General features: G+C 40.1%; 1 protein-coding gene across 3 annotated transcripts in view; it reads right to left on the reverse strand.

Moving 5' to 3' along the window:
* The window catches only part of LOC125718029 (protein FAM214B-like), a 33,867-nt gene that overhangs the window by 5,347 nt on the left and 8,735 nt on the right, over positions 1 to 19,785 (reverse strand). Inside the window, exons 1-5 of one of the 3 annotated variants that reach the window (XM_048991511.1) lie at positions 12,639 to 15,588; positions 12,296 to 12,471; positions 3,151 to 3,307; positions 2,615 to 2,785; positions 1,167 to 2,428 (exon numbers count right to left, since the gene is read on the reverse strand). In XM_048991511.1, coding sequence (XP_048847468.1) covers positions 1,167 to 2,276 — 1,110 coding nt within the window. In that variant the 5' untranslated portion in view covers positions 2,277 to 2,428; positions 2,615 to 2,785; positions 3,151 to 3,307; positions 12,296 to 12,471; positions 12,639 to 15,588. Of the gene's footprint in view, positions 1 to 1,166; positions 2,429 to 2,614; positions 2,786 to 3,150; positions 3,308 to 12,295; positions 12,472 to 12,638; positions 15,589 to 19,785 lie in introns of those variants that run through there. The other 2 variants (XM_048991504.1, XM_048991518.1) reach the window with 2 other exon arrangements.

Genomic DNA, 19,785 nt, shown 5'->3' on the forward strand with positions numbered 1-19,785 from the left:
GAGTATATATTTGTAGATTATTATGTGTAACCCACAGAAGACCAAATCCAATAAAACCTTCCATACAAGTACCACGTACCATGTAGTGGCATGTAATCTTAAAAACTTTCATCCAAATGATAAAAAAATGTTGCTGTAAATAGTGTATTTTGCGACACCACAAAATAAACGATAGAGCATAATATGAAACGATAGACATTTTTATTTTGTCATCCAATATATGTCATATATTTGTCATATCGCACAGCCTTAAGCTTGGGTACCTTGCATAACTGGGAAGGCACCATTAATGCTGAATGATACACAGGTTTTAGAGTAACATATGCTGTCATCTAGCCTTTCAGGGAAGGCCTGGCTAATTTCATGAAGACAATGCCAACCTGCATTCTACACGTATGACAATAGCACGGCTCAGTAGTAAATGAGTCTGGGCACTAAACTTGCCTGTCTGCATTCCAGTCTTGTCACCCACTGAAAATATTTAGTCACATTATGAAACAAAAGATACGACAATGAAGACCCTGAACTGCTGAGCAGCTGAAATCCTACAAGCAAGAATGGGACAACATTTCACTTTCAAAACTCCAGCATCTGGTCTCAGTTCCCAGACACTTAATGTTAAATGAGGTGATGCAGCACAGTGGAAAAATGCCACTGTCCCAACATTTTTGAAATGCATTGCTGGTTGCTCAGTTTCAAAATTTGCTATGCTGTATTTACAATATCTTCAATTAAATACAGGGTTTAAATGATTTGCCAGTCAATGAATTCTCTTCAATATTTTATACAACATTCCAGGTTTTTTGGAAATAAGATTGTAAATGAGTACAACGATTCAACCAGTGTTTCTGAGCAAGTGGGTCGTAAGCTCATTTTCAGTGGGTTGGTGGGGGAAAAAGAAAAAAAAAGCAAATCCCCCCCCCCCCCCCCCAACATAAATAGGTAAGAATCAGTGTGTATAGAGGGAGGGGGTAAGGACATTCTGGGGGGAGGAGTCAGGTAACACGTCCACTCATTACCCACTACCCATTTTGCTTCCTTGTTTTCTAGGCAACAAATGCTGAAACACCTATCTATCATGTCTGTTCCTCACCACCATTGTAGAATCCCTATTCCTTCCTCTCATCCGCACATAATGAGGTTACATTAGCAAAGACAGCGCTCACCTTGGGCTGCTCCTGAGTGGAGGGCAGCAGGTGGTTCCAAAAGGGGGCAGCCTTGGCATCAGTACTGCGGAAGGCTCCAAGGCACAAGCCGGGGGCCTGCAGGCCTCGACGGCTTCTCTTGGAGGTAGACGGGCCTTCGTCTTCAGAGCAGGACTCCCCTGTATCACTGGAAGACAGAAGCTTTTTCCTAGCGGAGCACGTACTAGGAGTAGACAGGCTGGAAGAAGGTATTGGTAGGGATACAGGGGTTTTCTCTGAGGATGCCAGACCATTGGTGTGGACAGCCTGCAAACCATTGGACTTCAGGGGACTTGATTCTCGGTTAGCCTGCATATCCCTAAGCTCAAAGTGTCTTTGGAGGTCTGAGGTAATAGATAGTGCTGGAACTCCAAATGCCTGGTCAGTGAGCTCTGCATTGCTGGGCAATTGCGGTTCTGCAGAGCCTCTCTTGATACAGCCTTCAGTACCCAGGTCACCTAGGGTGCAGTCAGGCATAGCACACACTGATTGTGCTGTGTTCCTGGCCAGGAAAGTTTGGGAAACAGGGCTTCGGAGTTGAACAGAATCTACTGCCAGGAGCTTGTTTCCGGAGGAGTGCGTGGTCTGTGCATTTGGGACAAGCCCATTTTGATTGTGCTGTGTTGGATGTTTTAAGGGGATGTTAGGTAAGGCGGGCTGGGAGCAGGCTTGGGTGGGCACACCATCTGTGTGCTCAATCAAGTGTGTGGCAGTGCAGGAGAAATGCTGCCCACACAATATTTCACCCTCTAGAACCTCCACAGGAGATTCATACGTGGACTTGACTTCAGTATACTCCCCTTCCAGGTGAGGACGCTTACAGCTCTGCAATGGCCCTTCCAGTCCTCTCTTCATTCCAGGCCTCAATATCCTCTGCTCTTCAGAGACCTCACTGAATCGCCCCATCTGGGAGAAGATTGAAAGCTGATAGACCTTTTGCAATTTGATTTCCTCATCCCCAAAGGGTCTGGTCAGCGTATGTCTAGTCCCAGCGGCAACCACGACCCCATTAGAGGAAGGCAAGTCCCCCTGTTGCTCTGGAAGTTCCACCGGGGCCTCTTTACGTGCAATATCCACATGTATGTGACGCATTTTTCCTTCAGTTCTAGTGTTTCAGGTATTCAATCAAGTAAAAATATATATACTATTGAAAGTGCAAAAGGCTTAGATAGAGGTTCTCCGGCTTAGGAGGACCTGTCAACGGTTAGCCTGCTTTCGACTCAATGAGCATAGCAGCACACCATCTGCAACAAAAAGAAAATCTGATTTAAAAAGGAGTGCAAACAAGTTAGACAATACTGCATACTCATCAGTTTCACTTGGCTTTTGGAATGTTTTCCTCCCCCAAGCAAAGTATCATTAACTGGAATTAATTACAGTTGCATACATGTATGAGATTAATTATGGGGTGTACAGAATAAAACAATTACAATTCAAAGATGAGGACAGCAGAACTGGTCTGCTGCTTGTTTCTTGCCTGGCTCTGCTGCTTCGCTGCTTCTAGCAAAGGAATCCATCCATTTGTGAACTTGCCCTCCTGAACCAGCAACACCATGCCCAGACAGGAAGCACAAGATTCTCGGTGCAGATACAGGGCACGCCTGACGTAGAGCAGAGATTCAATGCATACCGAGATCGACAAATTCATCATCACATGACAGGAAGCAGCCCGTGTTCCTTCCATCTTACACATTTTCAGAGATCAAAAAATACGACCAAAGAAATAGCTTTTTTAGAAGTAGCCGTTGTTTTAGCTTTAGTATAAAGTTGATATAAATGAAATGTTTAGGCAGTTGTGTTTTACTTCATAAAGACCATATACATACAAATTTATTAAGAAAAACAAACCTTTAAAATACAGAACCACTAAATATGATTAAATAAGGACACTTTTAGACACAGAGGAAGCAGGACATATAGTTTGTCTGAGATGTTTAAATACAGGGCAGTCAGAAGGGGAACTCACTCAATGTCAGTGAGGTGAAAGGTCACTGGGGGGAACTGCAACTCTCCTCAAGGTCCTCCTGGGTATGTAGAAAACCCAGACATGCCCCTCTCGGGCACCTGGATGCGATACACCATCCACTGGCTTCATTGTACTATCAGCATTCCTACAGGGTAGTCTGATGGAAAGAGGGAGGGGTGGGCAGTTACAGCTATCACGTGTAGGGGAGGACAGATGTTAGTGTCACATGTCTTGCATCTTTAATTCATGCAATGCGTCATTAAATATCGAAATGTGATAAAAGCAAGACTCTGTAGATCAGTACAACCTACAAAAAGGGAAATCACAATGATTCTAAGGGTTACAAAAATAAAAGCTCCCATTACTGATCTCAGATTACAAAGATATTCACTCAGTAGTGAGCTACACGTTACATTTATGCCATCATTTTGACATTTAATCCGCTGATGTTTAACACCTCTTCTCGTGTGCTGAAGAGTTCAGGAGTGGTTTCATATCTCTGTTCTGGGCCACAGAGCTTACTGCAGCAGAGTGGCTCCTCTTGCCTTTGGCTTTGACTCAGACAGTGAGGAAAGTAAAAACTATTACACTCAACAACCTCTTCATCCCTCTCCCCGCATGAAAACACCCCAAGTCCAAACTAAAGCGTATCATATACCAAGATGGCGGACAGATTTCAACCGAAGGCATCTCCACACTAATCTCCAATTGCTCCCAGAAAACAATAGGATTTCAGTGCTAATGAGATTCAGCACAGCCTTTGTCTACAGTATCAATCTCACTTTGATAACAGTTTTCCACTGAGATTCCTCCCTAAACATCTAAGTGATGTTGCAATGCAGTAGCTCACCTAGCACGTACTGTATGCGCAGCTAATTAGCCTTAATGACGGAGATTACTGAATGAGACTGAAGGGAATTCAGATGCATTTTGAAACCAAGAGAAAATTTCCTACATTTAAAACTAGCTATCAGGTTTAGATGATCACATATATTCATTTAAAGAATAGAGACAAAGAAACTATGAGAACTGGGGTATAGATCCACAATGATGTCTATAATTGTACAATCAAATATGAAATGGAACAAGAAGCGCATGACTGAGACAAGATGCACATCCATGCTAATAACACCTATACTAGTGAGTAAATTTGCATTGGACTGACTACTGAGTTATATATATAGATCTTGGAAGTGAACAAGCCTTGGTTGTTCAAAGCTAAAGCACAAACACTGCTAAAAAAAAAAAAACACAAATTCAAAAGTATTCAAACTACTGACAACTTTTCAGTCCTCTGCAATCAATAATTGATAAAAAAAGAAACACAGAGGCAGAAAAAAAAATAGCAAAAACATGCACCTTTATTAATTACTTGCCATCTGCCTCAATCCTCTACTAATCTCAACAGGTTTATATACGAATCAGACATAAACCAATGAAACTGCTGCCATACTATAAATAGAGGACTCTACAGGGGACATACAGCAATCAGCAGTCTGCAGGGAAGCGAAGGAGAGCACTGGTGGCAGCCTTTGACGTCATGTAACCAGACTCCTGGCATTAAAAATGTGCGATGGCTCTGTAGCCAGGCATTGACTATTACAGTTTTAAGTACAAAGAAAATGGGTGTTCTTAGCTCGTAAAGAGCTGAATGTTACTTTTACTGATTCCGTCTTCAGCAGTAAGAGGCCTACAAATAACCATACACAGATCACTACTCAGGCAAATGCTGACACACTTTTACACAAATATACATTATGCTCATATACACTACATGCAAATGATATTTCAACATCATTTACCATAGGAGGCACACCAAAAAGTATATCTAAAAAAAAATCACTAGTTTTAATTACTAGTTAAAAAGATAAATATCTTCAATATAACAGAAGTCAATTCAAATTATGGTTTATAGTAGCACTGGGCAGTATACTGGTCTTAACTGTTCGCTGCTGGAAGAACTATGGATTGCTGTGCAGAGTGTATTCAAAGGGTTAACTGTGCATTCCCTTTTTACTAACAATTTTAACTTTATAACACAACAATCCTCCATATTTTATATATATATAGATATATATATATATACATACATATACACACACACACACACATATATTATATATACAGAGAGAGAGAGTAGAATTCTTTATTGTCATTATGCATACACAAAACAAAATTTTTCTTGGTAGGACTCGGCTTCAAGGCGAAAAAATTAATGCACAATACACTAAATAATAAAAAGTTAAATATAAAAGACAGCAGCAATAAAACATCATGAAGTCCAGACTTTTCCTGAACTAATATGCCTGCAGAGACCAGTAATCCGGAAGGGTCTGCAGGGGAGGAATACGAGTGTGTTGGTTTGATGGGACAAGGGAAAGTGTGTGTGCATGTCTACAGGGGGGCAGGTTAGGGGTAGATGTATGTGTGAGTATCAGTAGGGGCAGATGGACTTCACAGCTCTTGGGAGAAAGCTGTATTTCAGGCTACTGGTACATGTTCTTATGCTTATGTACCGCTTTCCCAAAGGCAGTGGTACAAACAGTCCATTTCCTGAGCGGGTGAGATCTGCTACTATACATTTGGCCCTCTTCTGCACCCTTCCAGCATATACAGAGCCCAGGTCCGGGAGAGAACTTCCCACGATCCCCTATGCTGTTCTCACCACCCGTGCCAGGTCCTTCCTGTCCTGTGCTCTGCAGTTGCCTCACCACACTCTGCACATTCTGCGACAAAGAATGCTTCCTATAGAGGATCTGTAGAAGTTTGTCAGCCGCCAGGAGGAGAAGCAAGCACGTCTCATCTTTTTGAGGGAGAAGAGTCTTTGTTGGGCCTTCTTTACCAGATGAGATGTGTTCAAAGACCAGGTCACATCCCATGTGATGTGGATACCAAAGAACCTGATATTGTCCACACAGCCTCCTCACGTAAAAGTATAGGAGCACGTTCAGTTCTTCTGGACCTCTTATAGTCCACAATGACCTCTTTGGTCTTGCTGGTGTTCAAGATGAGCACCATAGTGCTAGGTGTTGTCTCTCCTTTCATCATTGTCTGATATAAGACCCACCACGGTTGTATCATCTGCAAACTTCACAACAATATTTGTGTCATGGATGATAGAGCGATCATGCGTAGATAACACGTGCAAAGAGTGCTGGGCTGAGCACACAACCCTGCGGCGTGTCTGTGTTGAAAACCAATGTGGCTGATGTACAATCTCCAATTCTAACCACCTGAGGCCTGTCGGTAAGAAAGTCCCTGATCCAGAGAGACAGCAATGTGAACAATCCCAGATTATAAAGCTTTTGTACCAGCTTGTCTGGGATTACAGTATTAAATGCTGAACTAAAAATCAACGGATAGCATCCTAACATAAGTGTTAGGGCACTGCAGATGAGTCAGGGCTGTGTGAAGTACTATTGAGGCGGCACCCTCTATAGATCTGTTCTTCCTGTAGGCGAACTGATGGTTGTCAAATCCGACAGGGATGCCATCCTTGATGTACTTTAGGAGGATTCTCTCAAAGCACTTTATTATTACTGGGGTCACAAGGCTGTAATCATAACTGTTCAGCATTACAGTATTTATAGCTCCATGCAGATATATTGATTGTTACTGTTTAGCTTGGTATCGACATGTTGCTATTAAACTGAATAAACATTAATACTCTAATAAAAACATGTCAGTTATACTACCAAGCTACATGTAAACGATTTTCATATAATTAATAAAAACACCTTTTTAAAAACATTTGCAACATTTTTACAAACGTATTTTATTGATGCAAATGTAAGCTGCTACGTTAGGGGTGAACTTCTTTAAAAAAAAAAAAAAAAAAAAAAAACACTGATACAGCACCCAGACTCGTTTTGCATCAATTTGCACCCAGATAAAAGTACCTAAATGGACTTCAAATACAAGGAGAGGACAGCCTACATTGCGTGAGAATACCAGTTCATGTGGTTTAGTGGTATGCCATAAAGCTTTGCTCAAGTAGACTTAAATGATTCTTCCAAAACTACCCCTGCTTCCAGGCCATAAACAGAACTGTAAATATGATTCCATGAACTTAACTCTCTGTGAAAATGGTCACTAATAATCTAAAAAATATTCCTCCATCACTCAAAAGTGCCCATTCTTAATTTTCATTAGACATCTCAAACGAAATCCTTTCAAATCACAGAGAGGAAATGGGGAGAACAAGGGAGTTATATTACTTTTGAATCAACTTTAACAAGAGGGAAATGTATTTGGCTTATTTAAATGGGGGGGGGGGGGGGGTTTAGACCTAACAGATACATACAAAGCTCTTCATCTTGTCCTTAACATTGGGAGACCGGTATTTTAACTAAATACCCTAAAGTTTTGGTCATGGATCTACTCACAGAAACAATCTTTAATCTCCAATTCAAACATGGCTTGAGGTGCTTCTTGCATGAACAGATGTGGCATGACAAAGCAAATTCAAGGAATGCTGCCATTCCAGATCACAAAATGGAATGTTACTGCTGATCAGATCAGCAGCAGCCTTTGGTAGCATGGGTACTATAAAACACTTAAAAAAAAAAAAAAAAAACAATTACCACTTCTAAAAATTCTAATTTTGCTGCCAACATTTGCAGCATGATATTTGGGCATGTATTTGCATATATATTCACCACACTGATCAAGTATTCCATGAATGAGAATGAAAAAAGCAAAACACAAATTCCCATAAGTCAACAGATATTTATAACTGTACTAAAGATTAGTGGACTTCTCTCTTATTTTAATCTATATTTGTGCACGTGACCGATTACCTGGAAATACAGGTAATGCAACACAAAGCTCAGAATAACCCAGTTCATAGCCTATATTACTTTGAGAACAGAACTTCAGGTGGGTGTCACCCAGCAATACCGCAATAGCTCATAACTGAAATCACACTCAGCCAAGGGAACAGAAATGGGAAAAAAAATGCAAATGATACTACAGCTGTTCTTCCTGGGCTTTAGTATAGCAGCTGCTTGCCCTAGAGACATGCTCAAGATACTAGGTTGTTGCAGAACAACTACAGCCACAACAGAGAGAGCAAAGTCTTCAGACACCAAATCACCTAGAAAGTCTGAGCGCTGACACTAAGGTTCAGAGTTTAACACTTTCAGAAGTGAAAAAAGAAAGCGATTACCCTGCTTTCATACATCTTTACACCAAAATTATTAATATTATTTTTATAAGTTTACATTAGTATAGTATCAATGGAAACTAAATGGACAAACAAGAACTTTTTAATAGCTGATTGAACAATACATTCAAGAGCATCGAGTTAAATAAAAGAGTGACTGGTCAGGATCAGAACACAAGTAAATGCATTAGCTACTGTGGATTGAGATGGCAAGAAGCACATCAATGACATTAGCTGGGGATCTGATGATCTTCAATGAGCATGAAGATTTATTGCCCGCCCTGTGCTCACTGACACGTTCTTATATAAAAGCCCTGCTGACCTCAACAAGACTGCCTTGGGCTTTCAGGAATAAGAGGGCCAGCAGGACGGACGTGAAACGAGAACCGGAAACAAATATGACGAAGAACTGCCGCTGCTGCAAACAGCTTGTGGTTTCATTTTATTTGTTCTCTCTGTTCAACAGGCCGTGTTCAGTTTTGTCGAGTTGAATTTCACTGGGCACCAACGCCATTCTTCTTAACAGAAGTCATGGAATTAAAGTCCTGTTTTGTTATGCTAATTAATAAACGCCATCTTTTGGAACCTTTCCATGCCATTCTGTTCCACCTATGCAATAGATCACAATACTTACAGAAAGAAATAGTTTATACAAATCCAAACCAACAAGATTCAAAAGTATTATCAGCCTTATACCCCATAGATTCTATTTATTCTCTCTCTCTCTCTCTCTCTCTCTCTCTCTCTCTCTCTCTCTCTCTCTCTCTCTCTCTCTCTCTCTCTCTCTCATTGTTTTATAGGTACCCTACATATCTTCACTCTTCCCATTTCCTAGAAAATCTCTCTGCAAGAACCTAGTAGCACATTAACACACTGTATAATTTTCCTTATACATGTATGAACCATGATAGCGCAATACACTCTGAAAATATGAACACACTGAAGCTTACTACAGAGTAGGTACTTTTCACTCAAATACAAATTACTGGGAAGGCACTACGAGAGATAGCTTACTGATTGGTTGATCACTAGCACCGGTGGTAACTTGGAAGTGCAGGGAAAAGAGAAGTAGCGGAGCAAAAATTGAGCAGATGGAATTATTTTTGTACCTCAATTATATTTAAAAGCATAAATTAATACATTTTTGCTTGCATTTCCATATTTCTGTTTCAGAAAATTCAATAACCAATATACGTTTGTTTAGTATTGCCAATGCTGGCAGATAAACTTGTCAGAGCTTATTCATGGGATAACGTTACATTGTATTTTATTCTGTGGAAAAGGAAAGATCGATCTGCTATCCAGATTTAATTAACACTTTAGATCCTCAAATTTCACCATCCTATGATTCTGCTAGGGTCCTCGTGGCCCTATTTTAATAGTTTTATTAATATTTTTTTTTTAAATTTGCGAATACAAAAAATGTCGTCTTTACTGCAAAAAGTCATCCCTTATGTGTAATGTAATGCTTTTTTTTGACCACTGGATGTCGACATAGACCGTGGAAAGCCGGTCAAAGTAAGTGCGACACCTAGCGGCAATTACAATATTTATTGTTAAATCAACGTAAAAAAAAAAAAATAAAATTAAATGTAATGACTTCTACTTTTTTATGAATTTGGATCTCTTTAGAGCAAACATATTCAAATGGTTTGTTTTTATAACGCTCCAAGTAACTGCGCAAGCCCCTCAAAGTGCCTTATGCCTCTGGCTTCCCATTCATTTCAATGGGCTTTCCCGACATCTGGGTAATTGTTTATTCCAAAGCCTCGAAAACACTCTGAACTGCAATTTGTCATGCAAAATGCATAATTTGTTGTATAAAATATGCTGCCTTCTAAAAAACAATTTATTAAAAGAAAATAAAAAGGGCATGCCAATATATATTTGGTTGCTTTTTGCCACCGTTTGACCGTTTTCTGCTCAGTAACTGTGCCTGGTCCTTCCCTGCTGTAAAGCTATTTTTAGTACCTCTTGCTAGCTCACCATTTGGTCACTGACAAAAGATAAAAGAAGCCGACCACCCAGACAGGCAGGCGCCCAGAGTAATCACTGCCATAAAGCTATCACGTGTACGGGGAATGCAAAGAACGAAACTAAATGGATACAAACACCCCAGCCCATTTCAAAACAAAAACATTTCGCTGCTATTTTGCAACATTCTGGATATTTCAGAGCACAATGTTTACCTTCTATGTAAAGAGCTAAATCCCCCCCAGAGTCTTCCACGGTGCTGCAAGGGTTTTGCACGGTGCTGCAAGGGTTTTGCACGGTGCTAGCGTTTGGAGAGGCCCAGCTCGGCAAAATACTAGGTCAGTTGAATCCTAGGTCCTTAGGACTCTGAGCGTTCACAGTGGGCTGTCTTTTCGGAGCCTGCTTTTTATTACAAGTTTAGCTGTTTATTACTAGCTATCATTCTTTCATACCTTGCGCTTTGGTTTCATATCTGATTAGTATTTAGTTTTTTTTCATGGTAGTTGAATGCAGGCTCCGCTCCTAAGTAAGCTGGCAACCTGGTCAACCAAAGAGAAAGCTGGCCGCCTGGTCAACCAAAGAGAAAGCTGGCCGCCTGGTCAACCTAATGCCTCTGATTTGAATACTAGGTCCTTAGGACCCTGGGCGGATTTACAGGCGGCGGTCTTTTCGGAGCCAGTTTTTTTTTCCTGCTTTTTATTACAAGTTTAGCTGTTTATTACTAGCTATCATTCGTTCATACCTTTAGCCCCATCCCTTCTGCATTGCCATAGCGCTTTGGTTTCATATCTGATTAGTATTTAGTTATTTTTTTTGCTCATGGAAGTTGAATGCAGGCTCCGCTCCTAATGCCTCTGATTTGAATCCTAGGTCCTTAGGACCCTGGGCGGATTTACTGGCGGCGATCTTTTCGGCGCCAGTTTTTTTTCTTTCTGCTTTTTATTACAAGTTTAGCTGTTTATTACTAGCGATCATCTTTTCTAGGGTTCATACCTTTAGCCCCATCCCTCTGCATTGCCATAGCCCTGTGGTTTCATATTTGATTAGGATTTAGTTTTTTTTCATGGGGGTTGAATGCAGGCACTGCCCTAGTCCCATAAAATTTGCATACAGGGTCATTAGGACCCTATGAGAAGCACGGGCGCCATTTTGATGACGTAAACTTTTTTTTTTTTTCGACATCTTGGTATCCTGCGGTCCTGAGATATGCCTCGGAACATACAAAGTCAGCGCGCTACAACTGAATCACAACATGTTTTAAAAAATGCTTCTAAACCGCTAATTCAACAGGGTGACGAGGACCCTAGTGGGTGCTAAAGGGTTAAAAAAGAATAAATATCATGGGTTGTATAAACAAAACATAAATAAAAAGCTGCACCTGGTTTTGATTGCAATCGATCCCGATTGAATCTACCAGCTTCTTTTGTCTCCATCTCCCATGCTTATATAGCATAAAAGCCTTGGTTCCTATTGTTCGGTGAGAAAGCATTAGATGAAAATGGCCAGGAGCTACAAAAGTCCCGGTCGAGCCCAGGAACTTGAAAATAGGGACCAGCTACCAGAACTTCAGTGTGAAAGCAGCTCATAACAGTGGGTCCCCAGGACTGGAGTTGAGAACCATTGCATTATTATAGGCTGACAGAGGTCATCCCAAAAACCCACACCGGCCCTCAATGGATCATCAGGTTCCCCTACACTGGTTTAGATGATGGACGGACTGGATTAGGCACTATATCAATAGTTCGTGGGAGTCAAATTAAATGAGGTGGTGGACACATGCCTTAAGTTTCACACCTGTAGTACAGGGGAAGTTGAAGGGGTGCTATAAAAGCACCAGAATTCCAGAGATAAAGTCTTCTGCTATTAAGCAGTGAGGCGCTTACTCTCAAACTGGGACCCTCTGTGTGCTGCACAGACCCATGAGGGGCCTCTGTCACCTGCTGTCAAGGCTGTTACCTTTTTCAGAGCCATTGCACTGCACGCTGTACGACAGCATGAGAGACTTACTGTGCCTAGACGAGCAACGCTCTCGCACGCTGTCTCTCCACTCCTCTGCCGGTCCTGTTGTGGATGAATATTCTAAGATGTGTCACACTGCTCTTCTCTTTTCCACTTTGAAGCAGCACTGAATCCGGGTTGAGGGCAAGTAGTATTAGACAATTCCCCAATCTGAGGGCTATTTCCTAGAAAAACGAACATCATGGTTATCAGTAAAACACCAAAACATACACAAAAAGCTAGATTATTCTTGTTGATGTGATATCAGTTCTGGATCTGCTTTTAACCTTAACTCTGCTTCTCCTTTGTCAGCCCCCCTTTCCCCACAAAACCAGGAAAAAAAGTAGCTTACACTGGGAGTCACACTGCCCATTCTCCCCTGTGCTCCTTCTTTCACTTTCTCCCTTTGCTTTGTACCAGCTGCACTGCACTTCAGTTTGCCTTTTCAGCTCTTTTCCTAGCAGCTGATAAACACTTGCCTGCTCGGTCAGCATTGAACGGCATATGAAAAAGGGAGGAGGGAGGTGAAGATAAGATGCATCCGATTGGTTGGAGGAGGAAGGTCAGCTGCAGGGAGAAATCTCCCAATAGGCAGACTGCTAAGCACATTAGTTATGAATGGGTGGGGAAGGTGACAGAAGCTCCTCCCACCTGCTCAGCCTGTTTAGTAAAACAGAAGCAGCAGTAACATTCCATGACAGACATGGTCCCGGTGAAAGTAGGAAGCAAACACATGCCCGAGTGCACGATACAGCTCTAACGTCATGCTTTTACTGACCACACACCGCAACTTGTAGAACAACTTCTTGATTCCAAAGGATAGAGAAAAGCAAACTGCAGAAACATCTGATTCACATTTGTTTCTGGAAGAAATGGCCCATAAGGTTCTGTAACATTTTCTTTCCAGAAAATGTTATCGCCCCACAAATGACTAGCGATTTAACTAAGGCAGACAACAGATTGCAGTTCAAGACAAGGAATCAGACATTGTTGTAAACACTGAAGACCACGTGAAGGCTTAATTCACACAAAGGTATGAATAAGCAATGCGGTCTTAGTAATAGGGTGCCACTTTACAATAAGACTAGCCTCATGAAGGGTTTACAAATGGTTTATAAACAGGTTATTAAGTAAACACTCCATAGATGATTATACAAACAAGTTGTAACAGTTGTCTTTTTAGTAAAAAGTTACTACCGTTAATAAGTGGGAGCCTTATTGTAAAGTGGAATCGAGAAGTTTATACATATATGTATAAACTTAATTTCATTCTTCATATGCATTTGTATGTAATATAAAATATTAACTTTCCCCCAAAATAATCAGTAAATTTATGTCAGATGGATCAAAATAGGAACCTGAATTATTTTCTGGTAAACATTTCTGGCACTTTAAACAACTGAATGTACTCTACATTTGATGCAATAATTTACATTACAGGTGTCACTAATAATAAAAATGATGATTGTTTTTTTTTGCATATTTCTCAGTTTGGCTAAGGTGCATTTTAATGTGGAAAGTTCTGGGGATTCAACAAGTGGCACCTTAGTTTGTAAGCATGATAGGGTGGGAGACCAGAAAGAGAGAGAGAAAGAGTAGGCACTCTGTCTTTCTGGCACTATGGTACCACAATATGAAACCATTCACTGCCATACACTTCAAATATTTAAAGGCCCAGTCAGTCATTTATGGCTGGTTTTAAAATTTGTGTACTTAATCATTATGGTTTTATACTGATCTGTAATACATGAAACATATTAGCAGTATATAGTATACATGCAAAACACAACATACCACTTTGTATTCAAGTCAAAACACATTCCAATTCCTTATAGCTGCTTCGTAAAAAACATTCCTTTATTTAGGAAAAAAAAGATGGTGTGCCTTTAAGAATTCAGGCTCTCCTCCTGATCCGGACCCCTTCAGTCCCACCCCCACCATGAGTGCAGCTGGGGTAACAACACTAAAAATCAAAAGCATTGGTACTGAGCTTTTCATTCGCCTGTGCAGCTCCATCTTTAATCTATGATTTGGATTTTGGAAAGTACAGATTTTTGTCATTTATAAAACTAACAACAAACTAAGCATTTAGTCAAAAATCCATATGAAAAATCAATTTTATTGGGGCTTTCCCCAACAATATGTTTAGAGAGGAGATTCTGATAAAGTATTGTCACAAAACACCTCCCCACACACACACACACACACACACATCTTACACACAGATGACTAACAAAACAAAGAAGACCCACCCCTCTATTCAGAATAAAAAAAGCACCAAATTAAAACCTGACTCACTGCCATAAAACAGACTACACCCTGGGAAACATCAGTTACAATGCAGCTGGCATCACTTATGCAGGGGAAAAACATACATAAAGAATAGTTACAGGCTTCATATGAGAACAATCAGACACACAGACCCTTGCACATATAGAGAAATGCATCCATCACTGTTTAGTCATAACACAAAAAGATGTGCTCTTAGTTTTCAGTGTCTCTGAAGCCAGACCAAGTTCAGCAATAAATAAAAGGTCCCCCAAACCATGCAATTGCCCTGATCCTATTTCTGCAATGACTGTAAACAGTATCCTCACAACTAAATAAAGAACCAAGAGATTAAATTACATTTGTTGTCGCTTCAGCCAGTTAAAATAATCTGGTTGAGCTTTGCCCCAGCCTCTAGGAAAATAATAATTACTACAAATAATAATCATAAAAATAATGCGGTATTTCTGAACATGACTTTGCATAAAGGCTGAGATGCCTTCAGAGAAAGCATATGTAAATGAGAGGTGGGGGGTGTGAGAGACGAGGATTAAAGCTTTCTACAGTTACAGGAAAATCCTTTTTTAATCAGATGAATCTGAGAAGGCTGCCGTGTCTGCAGGCTGATGTCACAGGAGGTACAGCCCAAAGACTTCTGTCTTATGCAACAAATTAAAAAAAGTGGCACCTGCCAATGACGACACTGTTTACACTGAAACTGAAATACAAATTATACACCCAGGTGTGATACTGAACTGCATTCTAAGTCACCACAAACATCCACCCTGCTTTGTTAAAAGTTTCTTCAAAGACATTAGAAAATATGGATTTTTTTTTGTGAAGTTGCTTTTCTTTTTTACTGGGTATTTTGGAACACAAAGCATGTAAACAGTCCATCACACAGTGTTCCTGATTTGCTGTCAGAGGATTTAGAGATTTAGCAAATAGATCAATATATATTTGAGGAACTGGCATCCCAGCCATGATGCCACCTTTCTGATCTTCTACATACATATGTATATATTAAGAACACAACCTTTTCATGTCAAACCATAGTAGCTTATAGTGATTTATAATAATTATTATTAATAATAATAAATAATAAGACACTTTTTATTGATCCCCGTAGGGAAATTGTCTTTACGCCTCCCACAACTTGCTCTTTTTTCATAGAGGAAGTTGTCTGCGAACGGCTGCCACCTGTAGCGGCGCCCAGGGAGCTGGGGGTTAAGGGCCTTGCTCAAGGACCCACAGGCTGAAGCTGGGTTTGAACCTGCGACCTTCTGATTACAGGCACACAGGCTTAGCCCACTGAGCCACACGCTGCCCCCTCAATGGTAGGTAACTTATGATAGGTGAAGAGTAAAGGAGTGAGATCAACTGTTAATGTAAAAAAAAATGGCATTACATAATACAAAATATCATTCAGGGGGAGAAGGACCTACACTAGTGAACAGCCACTTTCCAGTCCAAGCCTCAGTAAGCACTCTTTCTATCCATAATCAACGTACTTAACCTTTACATCAGGGTCAACTTGGCAGTATATAACAGATTTCATGGAAAAATTCTAAATCACCATTGTATTAATGCTACCCATCTATTAACGTACGCAAAGTAATTACATTTCAATACTTAGATGAAAATATTCCAGAACACAAAACAGCGCAAGATAATGATGACAAAGCAGTAACACGCCTATAAGAAGTGAGATCCACACCCTGACATGAACACATCACCTGTGTCCGCAGCCCTGTTTGGGTGACATCGCTTCCTTAGCGCTGCACAGGACTGTCCTCATCAGTGCTGCAGCCCGTCTCAGAATCGAAAATGAGTTCATGTACTTAACCCGGATGAATTTGACAGTCATTATTCTGATTTTTTAAGAACATGTCCCTAGAAAGGGTGAACGCAGTTTCACTTGCCAGTAACCAATCAGTATGTAGAATGTGCACTAGAAAAATAAATCAACATGAAGACCTTGAACCATATAGAGTAAGTTCTACTTAATTACCCAAATCTTTATGTGCTATTCAACTGATGGTTCAGAGAACATAATATATCCAGAGTCCTGAAGAATCAGTTAAATGGAAATGATGAACACAAACAGTTTGAGAAAAGGAGAACATGTGAAAAGGAATTAGAAGAGCGGGAGGCAGAAGAAAGTCTGCATCATTTCCATGCAGAGAGAGACATTACCAGGCATTTCCATTGGACTGCCAAACTGAGGCAAAAAAAACACAAGTCAAACTAATTTGCTTCTGCACACAGGAGGAAAGCCAGCAGTCAAACTGTTCGGCAAACAACCCAGATCTCATCGAGGTGAGAACATCATAAGCCCTGACCATCGAGAGATGCCAGGACAAGCTGTGCGGAGCACAAAAAAAAATTATAATTCACACTGGGCCCTTTACGGGAACGTTACCATTTAATTTATAAAGCAAATAGCAAATTGTGACCAGTTTCTCCTATATTTGAAGTTCGGCTTTAACCTTTTTCATATTGAAATCATTTGATGACATACGTTAAAGGTCAGAAAAAGGCCACAAACAAGGGCCATACTGAGCAGTTTGCTAAGCTGAACTGGAAATACAGACAAGTATGTCCACCTTGTTTACTAAGGACTGGTGTCTCCCATGTACCGATTCCGCTCATACAGCTGCCTTCCAGATTATACTTTAGGGGTTCTGAAAGGGCTGAAATCACTCATGATGCGCACAGCAGCCCTCAAATAGCAAACTCCTAAACATCACACACGTCTCATCAACATCAGCTGTAGCAATTAAAATCATCATTGCCATATGCTCTCGTTTTAAAACCAACAATATTTTCACCTATTTTCCATCACATAACTACAGGGCTAAGGTGAGCCTTGTTGGCAAACAGATGACCATCACATGACCCCCACTCTGGCGCAGAATCACAGACAGGGCAATTTAGAGACATCAGTTCACCTAACTGTATGCTTTTGAACTGTGAGACATTCTTGAGTTTAACTGAAAGCATTTTGGAGTAATAGGTATGGTTTTAACCCAGAATTTTACTCACTAAAACCAAAAATTTCAAATGCTATCTTTTTCCTACAGCTATCAGTGTCAGTAAAACACACAGGCCATAAAAATGAGTAATGTAACAAGTCAAACAAACATTGATAAAAATAAGTTGTCTTTAGGCTGAGCTACTGTATCAGAAGGATGCTGCATGTTTATTGCAAGCCAAGCGAAAACTAACACGATCAATACAAACTCTGCAAGGGCACATTAAATCAAGTAAATAAAAGCACTGATTGCAATTGAGTACACTTAATCTCCAGCTGTATATTAACTGCACTCCTACAAATAAGATGTGCTTGTCCTCTAAGAAGAATCATGCTGGCCAACACTTATTTTATATTTAAGACCCAATAACACAACATAAATGACAGAGTCTGTAAATATACCACATAAAGTGCAAGAACAATTCTTTTACAGGAAGAACAGGAGACTGACTGACACACAAGCAATGGTGTTCTTAGGTAAGGGAAAGCCCATAACTGCTTGCCATGAGACACGCGACTTTATACACATTTTAACCAATGTGCCAGCATTCATTTCTTTAATGTGCCACTTTGAAGGAAACGAGTTCAAAACTTCTGAATCAGAATGGTGTCTATTTTGAGAATATTTGGTGTTTTGAATAAGATTTGAATGATATGATGCGAGAGTGGTTATTGTGTCAAGAGTTCGTTTCAATTGGGGTTATCCAGGACTGCTCGATTAAGGAGGAAAAAAAATCATAATCATGATTATTTTGGTTAATAATGCAATCACGATTATTTACTCATTGACTTTGGAAATATAATGCATGTATTAGATTAAAATAATTGTGCCCCAGCTGTCACCTTTTCTAACATTAGGCCATACAGTGAATGCCCTGGCCTGCAATCCTGATTGCAAAGTGAGCAAAAATTTATCCTTGTTTGTCCTTGCTCAGAAAGACAACATATACATGTATAAGAAAGAGAATTTAAGACACTTCTTCAATAGAAACCAAATCATCACAATTGTTAGTGTTAAATGGGAAAAAGATCACATTATTAATGTCAGTAAGTCAGACTGCTTCATACATGACACATTACAATTTACTCACTAAAAAATGCAAGTAAGCATAGTCTCACGACAAACAGAAATTTCTCCAACAGTAAGTCAATGTTTAATAATGTAATGCTCAGGAACGGCTTACTGAAAACCCCAGCTACAGCTGTCTTCATGTGAACCCGTGACAAGCGCTACGGAGAATTACGTTGTGCAATAAAATATGCTTGACTGATCATTAACTTGAATACAGAATTAATTTGCATTAAACTTAAGTCTTAGTTAATTATACAAAGGGTAAGATGAGTAAGGATATGTAACTGTTTGGATTTATTAAATTTGAATGACTACTACATTACGTACTTTTGGAATGATGAGATACATCCCCATTTCCAATATTGGGATGCTGTATAAAATATAAATCATTGTATTCTGTTTTCATTTACAAGTCATAGAACCCATATTTAATTGAAAATAGAACAAAGACAACATATCAAATGCTGAAACTAAGAACCTTTGCTTTATGACAAATACACTGCCCAGCCAAAAAAAAAGTCACCATTTGAATTTTTCGATGGACTGCTTTGGTTTGGATCTCGGCACACATTTATCAGGGCACTGTTTGCCCAAGCTTATGCAATACTTCAACATTTATTTTCATCCAGATTTGCATTCATTTCTCACCAAGATCTTGTATTGGCAAGCGAGTTGAACCACTCTGTTAAGTCTTCTTCAGCACATCCCAAAAGTTAAGGTGAAGACTCTGTGGTGGTCACATTATGTGTGAAAATGATTCCTCATGCTCCAGGACCACTCCTTCACAAATTGCCAAGATTCATCAGGCTCATTCTTGTGCTGGAATATGCCCATGTCAACAGGGAAGAAAAAAACTCCACTGATGAGGCATAACCTGGCCATCCAGTACATTCATGTACTCGGCTGACTTCACTTTACTGCTACATAATGTTGCTGTGCTGTAATAATGATCCAGTCAGAATTTGATGCCAACATCATGTTTCAAAAAAGTAGGGAGAGGGGCATGTTTACCACTGTGTTGCATCACCTCTTCTTTTAACAACACTCTGTAAATGTTTGGGAACTGAGACTAGTTGCTGGAGTTTTGAAAGTGAAATAGTCTCCTTATATAGGATTTCGAATGGG

Source organism: Brienomyrus brachyistius, chromosome 2 (assembly GCF_023856365.1).
Source record: "Brienomyrus brachyistius isolate T26 chromosome 2, BBRACH_0.4, whole genome shotgun sequence".
Lineage (NCBI taxonomy): Eukaryota > Metazoa > Chordata > Actinopteri > Osteoglossiformes > Mormyridae > Brienomyrus > Brienomyrus brachyistius.